This window comes from Coffea eugenioides, chromosome 1, assembly GCF_003713205.1.
Source record: "Coffea eugenioides isolate CCC68of chromosome 1, Ceug_1.0, whole genome shotgun sequence".
In the NCBI taxonomy this organism is placed as follows: domain Eukaryota; kingdom Viridiplantae; phylum Streptophyta; class Magnoliopsida; order Gentianales; family Rubiaceae; genus Coffea; species Coffea eugenioides.
The window spans coordinates 40,664,369-40,673,249 of record NC_040035.1 but is presented as its reverse complement, the minus strand read 5'-3'; the positions used below and the strand labels follow the sequence as shown (position 1 = coordinate 40,673,249).

Sequence of the window (8,881 nt, the reverse complement as noted above, 5' to 3'; positions counted from 1 at the left end):
TCAAGGAAATCATTCCAAACAAATCAATCCAAGATTTGAAAGCAGAATAGTATCGTTTATCAGGAGGCAAACTTTGTCAAGTTGTTTATCTCCTTAAAAGCCAAAATTTCAAATTGCATATGGAATCGGTTGAAAGGATTTCCCAAGTATCAGTACCATGGAAACTTCTGTTCATTCTGACTCTCTGGTATGTCAAATTTGTCAAGACATTGTGTGTGTCCCTCTCTAACATCAAATTAATGTGTCTATAACTCTCTTCTCCATGAAGTGAAGTCCAAAGAAAGGGAACTATGGAAATTTATAGTTTCAATCTACACCTTTGTGTCAATTTCCTGATATGTACCACGTCAATGATCTTTGCTCTATGATCTAAATCTCCAACATACAGAACCATAATTTGAGGATGTCTTAGAGCTGTGCAGTTTCTAGCACCCTTAGCCTGAACCAGAATCTGAGCCTGAATAGCTTTGACTGGGAGACCTTGGCAACATCAACTTTGTCACAAAGTCGACAAGCTGTGAAACTAAGGCTATTTACGAGCCAATGCTATTGAAGCCAACGTACACAGTTCTCTGTTGAAATGCATTGACAGCATAATCAACCTGGAAATGTCCTAAAGATGACTTGAACCGAAGGCCATATCCAACTCCGACTCCGCTTCCTGGCTTACCATGCCTGAGAGCTGGATTCCCTAAAATATGGGAGCAGATCTAAGTATTCAAATGGAAATTGAAACAAAAAACACAGGAGTGACATTTAAGGAATGGAATGGCACATAAAAACACTAGATACATGGCAATTCTTTGAGAAATGCTGACAATTGAATCAAGAATTACACCGTGTGAATTCAAGTTTCTCTTCTCTTCTTTTTTCTTTTCCTGTAATCTTGTAAAACCAACTTTGTATATAGGACAAGCCACTGCCCCGATTATTAAAAAGGCCAAACTTATGCATACATAAGTGGGGTGGCACTCTGCTCACTGGTTATGCCTAAATGAAGGTCATGGCACTGCTGTGCAGCTTGTACCACTATTTAAGAATATTCATACCAAAGGAACATATTTGTCAGAACATCAGGAGGGTTGACCAACTTATCTTGGGTTTTAATTATGTACTGTTGATGAAAGATGCACCAAAAAAGTCAACACATTAACCAGCATTTAGGTGGAAAAAGCTCTCAAATTAGACTAGTAAACCAGATCCTCAAGTTCATAAGAATAATTAGGAAAAACATATACTTGGTGCAATCTACTCGCAGGTAAATTTCTAGGAAAATGTGTGCAAGTATGCCAATAGGTTTAAGATGGAACAAACCAGGCACATATCGACCAGAACCCAAATCAGATCCACAATCCAAGAAAACAGCACCTTCAATCGTCCGGTTCTGGATATAAAAGGTATTGCCATTAGAAGATGTGATAATTGCAGAATCTTACCTCAAGGTAAACACACAAAAAAAGAAAGAACACATTCAATTAAGCAAGACTATGGCATGCATAAAAATATGAAATTTATCCACGAACCAATAACAAATCAACAACCAAGAAGCTCCTGTTTTGTATCTATATGCAAAGGATAAACACGAGAGACTGGAAGAAAGAGCACAGGCTCAAGGACTCTAAACTAGTTTTCAGTTGACAAAACAAGGTAAAAAAGAAAAAGATGCATCAAATGCATAATTAAGAAAAGGAAGAACCATAAGTAGATAAATTTCAAAGCAAAAACCAAATCCAGTCGGCCCAAAAAGCATGATGTTCTGCATGTAACTGAAGCACATGCAACATCCAAAACAAAGGGTAAACAGAAGGCAAAACAGTACAGGGTTTTTTTTTTTTTTTGGGGATTGGGGAGAAAGTTGGGGGGGGGGGGGGGTTAAATTCTAATCACATGTTCAAGCCAGTTTACAATTAAATACTCCAACCACAAAGTATCAGTGGTCTACATGCTTAAACCAGAAGATATATTCTCTTGCAACTGAATTCGTTTTTTTCTGATGACAAACTCCATTCATGATACTGCACTAATTTAACCATGAAAAAATATTGTACAACTTAGATCTTGAACACTGTTTTCCTTTCTCATCCTGTATATATCAAACACTGCATCTTGCAATTTACTATTTCATTCTTGCCTCAATCACCCACAATATAAGCTGCCATCACCCCCTAACCCAAAAACCAAGAAAAAGGAAGGAGAAGAAGAAACTTGAGAGAAAGCAAAACAGGGAAAGTGAGCTGTTGTGGATCTTTTGATCTTTTGAAGTAGGTGGGTTTGCCAGAGCTAGTATGGTGCGCCTTAGTAAGTAATTGAAAAATTAAGCTATATAGGTAAAGTACAAATCAAATATAGCATGTTGCAATTTACTACTCATTGTTGCCACAATCACCTACAAGAATAGGCCCCCTGCCCCAAAAAAAACCTACAAAGAAAAAACCAAAAAAGTATTGAAATGAAAGATAACAGAAAGCAAATCAGGGACAGTGAGTTTTCTTGGATCTTTTGAAGAAGGTAAGCTGGCCAGAGCTGGTATTATGCATCTTAATGAGTAATCTAAATCCAGCTATACATCAGGTAAAGGCCGCTGCTGACCAAATAACATCTTAGCCCCCTTAAATTGCTTCAGCTACACCAACTCAGATAACTTTTCCAGCTTTGACTATATTTCACTCCACTTCTCACATTGATAAAATAACACATCATTATTTTCAGTGTTTAAACCAAGTACAGTAGTCCACTACAGTAATTAGTCAACTAGTAATAGTTTACTTGAAAATATTCACTCTTGTTGTCTCCATTTCACTCTCCAATATCAAAAGTTTACTTGCCTAACTTTGAATAACGAACATGTCGTTACAATATTAGGAACTACTAACATGTACATACATGTTCAAAACTATCCACAAATATTTCTAAAGAATACAGATGCCATGGCTAATGACAAAATAAACATTATAAAGGCTAGATGAATATTTGATCTTGATCTTTCTGAATTATAATGCATCTAGTTAGAATAAGGAATGCTCATTCTATGTTGGTTGCTGTCATCTATAAAATCCTTAGAGAAGCAGTTCACAGTAACTGTTGCATTATGAGTAATACTCCCTCCCATTTATTTACATTTTTCATGAGTGACGCCTTGGGTGACTAATGTATTGAAAAGACAGAGCCTATACACTTGCATATTCTCATGTAATTTATCTAAAGTTTTACTAATTCAAAAAGATTGCCTGCAATCTTTGCTTGTGTTTCCCTAGAATATCCTTCTCATACTCTGATGCAGGGTATTTTCGGTCTTCATTGTTTTGTTGTTTAGTATGCATCCGTTATGCTTAGTTGCTAAGTGTAGCAGTATAGAAATTGTGTATCTGGTGCAAACATCCTAGGCATGTGCCTCATTAAGGTATTTTCGTCTTGTCATTTTAGGTCAACTATATGTTTGAAGCCCTATAAGTAGCCATCTATCTACTGTAGCAAGAAGGTGTGCTTATGTGTGTTTTTTTTTGGTTATTTTATTTTATTTTATAAATCAGCTAATCTGTAAAGCTTGAATCAGCTCTCTTTGGCTATGATACAGCCTAGAAGCTAATTCCCTTCAAACTTTTATGTTTTCTTTTCATCGATCATAGTACTTTGTGCTGCTAGCTAAAGTTCCCTTTAGTCTTCTGCCCCACTATCACTGAAATGCCCCATTTTCTTGACATCAACTTAAGGTGTCACTTCCGGGGAAAAATATTAGTATAGGCAACGAATATCCAAGTCATGGTTCGAGATAGAAACATTGGATGAACATCAATAGAATAGAAAAATGTGTATCTGTCACATTGACAACTAACCTATAATTTAGAGACACATCCTACAGACTGGCTAGTTTGACCGGACCAACAAGGCCACGTTTTCTGGCCCAGCGCAGGTTCAGCACTAAACTGGGATTGTCAGGGCATTGGGGAAGCTGGGAAAACATAAAAGCAGCAAAACCAATTTCAACTGCTATAACGTTTTCTTCTAAAAACTGTCTAGCAAACCAGTTTATGAAGTTAATGAGTATATACCAAGAGGAAGCCAGCTTTTACAATAGAGAGACCGATTTTTGCAGACCAAAATTGACTACGAGATTAATTTTGTATTTATGTGCCATACCAATCACTAACACATAAATGGCGAAAAATGATACAGTGGCTGACACACTGTAGAATCCCGAACCTAAAGACATTCTAATCTTCTCATGAATTGGCATAGGTTCTCTGCCCCTGAGGGCATCTTCAATAAGTCAGTCAGTGTTATGTTTGCTATAATTAAGACGCTATAATTAATAGGCTATAATTTAAGAATTGATAGGCTATAATTAATTTGTCCAATGTCATCAAAGGAGTGTGTTTACACTTGATGTTTGTCCTGTGAGCATGCTGGGTAACACCTACCAAACTACCAGTAGCAGGGTATTCTGAGATTGGTAAAGAGTTGTCCTTGCAACCAAAACTCTCCTCACAAAACAGTTTCCATTTAACAATTTCAGCATGTTTATCATAGCTCAAGTAATTAAAAAATCTCAAAATATTCCTTTTAGCCAAAAAGCATTGTATTTTACTTGGACTTTGATATCAAGGGGTCATAATATTTTTACCTCAAGTAATTAAAAAATCTCAAAATATTCCTTTTAGCCAAAAAGCATTGTATTTTACTTGGACTTTACAAAGTCAACTCAAACTCCAAATTGCCGTGTTGGACAAAAGCCTTTACACTTGTACCTCATATGATCTAAAAATCATAAACAGTTGAGGATGGCATGGGATCGTCTTTTTGAAATAAAAATTGCATGGTATTGTCGGGGATCAACTTATCTCCAGATGCTGGAGAGAACAGAAGAAGGTATACCTATTGATATGGTACTAGCTTCCGTTATTCAAGTTAAATGATCCTAATGACTGATTGAGGCAGCTTCTTTTGGTCATTGTCAATGCCACTTCAATCAATATCTAAGGATACAGACATATTCATGCCTTATAACAAACAAGCTCCAATTCTTATATTTAACATGTTTGATAAGCAAACAAAAGCTGACCATGTTGAACGTAGACTAAAGAATGTGCATTAAAGCATAGATCAAGAGTTAAGTTTCATATGCCAATTCTAATAGCTTTGCTACTACAAGCTTTTTGTTTCAAGTTTTTCCCTGTCCTACAAGCATCATTTCAGAGGACCTTCAAGGCCAGCAAAAGCAATACGCTCAAGTTACGAATTGTGTTACTGTCAAAGCTAATATTAATAAACTGTTTAAAGAACTTAAGACTTTGTCAAACAACATGGAGAGCAGGATTATCAAATAGGAGGTCTACCTCTATGGCCAATTGGCTCATGAATATTGTTATTCCTTTGTTATAATGGGAATAACGGTGAAATGAATCTGATCCTCAGAACATTATGAAAGTTAAATGACAAAATCAGCTTTCTCAAGGATGAAGATAAATTTATGCAAGCAGAACATATATAGAGACACTATAGACATAATTAGGGATAGACTGAAATAAATAGTTTTTAGTATTAATATCAGTACATACCAAAGGCAATGTCACTTCAGTATTGGCCACTACACAAGACCTTCCACAACCAACAGCACCTTCACCATATCCTCGCACACTACCAAGTCCTCCAATTGCAAAAGCTTGATATGGAGCTATATCTCCAACAATAGAGCCACCCGTAAAGCTATCAGAAAGAAAAGAGTGAGCAATGGAAAAAGGCATACTCACAAAAGTCGAAAGTAAAATTCTACTGTTCATAAGCTAACTAGTAGCTGGTGATGAGATTGGCAGCCACGCATTAAGCAGCAGGCTTTATTGATGTAGCCAGTTGGCAAAAAAATTGAAATAAATATTCTGTTAAAGGTTCTTGCACTCAATGAGCATATTCTCTTCTATCCTGAACAGCATTCTCCCCACCCGAGCAAAAAAAAAAAAAAAAAAAGAAAGGAAAACAAAAGAAGAAATTCCATTAAAAGGTGTTGTTACAAATGCATGTGTACTTTCTAATCATTTCCACACTATCAAGACAAAGCTTCTCACACAAGTTCATGAAACAAACTTCATCTTTCCTTCCCTTTCTATTAGTTCTTATACTATTTCCATTTTTTATCCTTCAACCTTCTAGTTGTCATAAAATATTGTCATTCACATGAAATGGGCAAAGCTGCAGCTTGCAGCTAATCAGTAGCGGTGCAACAAGAAGAAGATTCTGCCCACCTTGTCAGAAGAAATGCAGGCCCAAGTCTGATTCCCTTTGATGCGACAAACTTGAACCGGTTGAAGATCAGCCACTTAGAAAGAAGAGGAATCCCTTGTTCTATTTGCAGATTAAACTGAAACCGTAACCAATCAAAATGTTCAGATGCACCAGTAGACAGTATAAGTTTCATTTATTATTCCAGACAAAGTAATAGCCATTAGATTTGAAAATCTTCAAGCTAGACCATTACAAGCTACTGTCATATTTTGGCAATGTACACTACATTACCCTAGTGAAACTGTGCTCACTGGCCTTTGCAAATCGAGATTCCTGCTTTATTACCACCATACTGTCATGACAACCACCACTGCAGAATAATTTTGAGACACAATCAGTTTTCAACTTATCATGAAACAGTAAACACATTTTAGTAGCCTCTCCTACCTGCAAGTCACAGGAAAACCATGAAGATCTCTGCTAATTGAGCGGCCATCATCATTAATTGGACGTACATGCTGCATGCGATAGTGTTATTGAATTCCTTAAAATAAGTTAAAGGGTATGCTTTGTACTAGACCATTTTGCTGATGACACAGAAGAACATAATTACCTCAAACTTTAAACTCGTTTTGCTGCTCCAATTTGAACTTGCAGGCTCACTTAAGTCTAGACCAGCAGAAAAGCGACAAAGATTCACGCCTCCACTCCCTGAACGGGAGTAATTGTCAACGGGAACACCATGGACCCCAATTTCTGGAGAAACCGAATGCTGGATAAAAAGCACTTCAAGTCAGGCTCTATACTTCTCACGAGTTGCTGCTCTTGTCTACCATACTAAAGCTCCAGCTATTACATGGTATGAAAGTAAAGGCAGTCCCACAGCAGCTTTTATCAATCTCAATGAAAATTAGCATCAGATATGCATCCACTTTCAAATATTTTAATTGTTGCAATAAAAGTACTCTCTCTGAAAACCAGCATGCACGGGCAGAGAACTAACAGTCATTCAGCATTAAGATTTCTTGAACTTACAGTTTCAGGTAAATTTATTCCACAATAAAAAAGATGCAAGAAAACTATTCAAATTCAATTACTCTATTCACCCAGTATCTGTTTCAGAATCAAGTTCAAACTAAATTTTAAAAAAAAAAAAAAAAAACTAATGCTTGCTAAATTTTGAATAATTAAGCAAAACGACAAGGAGAAAAGTCAGGAGTTACAGCTTAACCTGTATAGAAAAGGATTGTTGAGAAAGCCATTCGGGCCGTGGCTTCCTGTAAGCTATCAAGACATTGGAGTCATAAAGTCCTTTATCCCACAGAACATCAAGCTTCTCACTCTTGCCAAATAAATTTGGATGCTTTATGCAAAGACTGCAAGAAGGCATTCAATCAACCATCTTTCCCAGTTAATTACAAAAGAAGACGATTTCTGCAAAAAAAAGAAAAAAAAGAAAAAGAAATTCCTGAACTTAAAATTGCACAAGAAATACCTTCCAATAACGAGAGACAGAGGACTATCAGTATTCCTGTTTCGGATAAACAAACAAACCGTCCTCAAAATCAAAGCTTAACTGGAAATTAACTAAACATGGATGAAACTAAGAAATTTTACTAAGCTCAAAAGATGAAAATGACGATTAGAAAAAAAAAAAAAAAACCTGGAAGAATGTAGCATCAAAGCAGCACATAATTTGTGGGTGAAATCAACATTGAAGTCTATCTTGGCTGCATACAAATTTCAAACTTTATCATCCATCTTTCTATCATCACAATTCACTATTAATAACTTTTAAAAAAATGTTAGTCCAAATAAATCTCATAATTGGGAAGTGCATGCTACATCCTCATCAAAAAAAATCAGAGAAACAAAAAATCCCTCCAAAAATAAATAATTCTCCACAAATGCCACTTTGGAATCACGCTTCTTCAATTATCCTAATGGGTTTTTCACAATATTTTATATATCATTTCACAGATAAATTAAACTGTCAAGAAGGCGAAAAAAGAGGGAAACAAAATAATTGAGCTATAAAAATTACCATTGCCAGCATGAATGCTCTTCTGAGCTCCCATCCCATTACTTCAAATCCCAAAAATCCTCAATCTTTATTGTTCAGTGCCCCATTGGGTACTCCACCAAAATGACGGCGTTTCAGTTACACAAGCAAGTAGCTGTTTCTGTTGGCAAAATACAGTAACTACTAATACTACCAAGAGAAGAATCAACAGAGGGAGAATCTGAAGTGTTCAGAGAAGAGAAGTTATCTCTTTCTTTATGAGATGGCTTCCCTATTCTTGCAGTACTTGGGGGACCAGTTGGGCAAATTCTGCTGCTTATAAATTTTTTTTAAATCTCTGGTTTTGCACTTTAGTTTTGGGCTTTAGAAATCTGTCCCCAATAATATTAATTAATTTTCACCCAAAACAAGAATTCATAAGTAGATGGAATATGTACTGATGGGTTTCGAATGGATATGCATACATAAAATTTAGAGTTCGAATTTAAATTGAGATAACATAACATGTATTTATCCTCACTCATGTATATTAGTGTCAATAAAAATTAATTCATGAAAAAGAAAAAGAAAAAAATGAAGTTACTTGTGTGGTAGGGAATAATGCAAAAAAAGACACTTTATATAAATAAAAAAAAATTGTGA

General features: G+C 35.9%; 1 protein-coding gene across 2 annotated transcripts; it reads right to left on the bottom strand.

Annotated features, from left to right (window-relative positions):
- Positions 1-8,502, bottom strand: LOC113763387 (outer envelope protein 80, chloroplastic). 2 transcript variants are annotated; one of them, XM_027307180.1, is made up of 11 exons: positions 8,261-8,502; positions 7,880-7,946; positions 7,712-7,747; positions 7,448-7,592; positions 6,830-6,988; positions 6,664-6,734; positions 6,508-6,586; positions 6,237-6,352; positions 5,556-5,703; positions 1,315-1,384; positions 1-682 (listed from the first exon to the last, which is right to left on the bottom strand). In XM_027307180.1, exons 1-11 carry the CDS (start codon positions 8,292-8,294, stop codon positions 534-536), a joined length of 1,074 nt encoding a protein of 357 aa, XP_027162981.1. In that variant the 5' UTR covers positions 8,295-8,502; the 3' UTR covers positions 1-533. The 2 variants fall into 2 exon arrangements, with proteins under 2 accessions (XP_027162981.1, XP_027162974.1); XM_027307173.1 differs by having other exon boundaries at positions 1-691; positions 8,261-8,501.
- Positions 8,503-8,881: the final 379 nt, after the last annotated feature.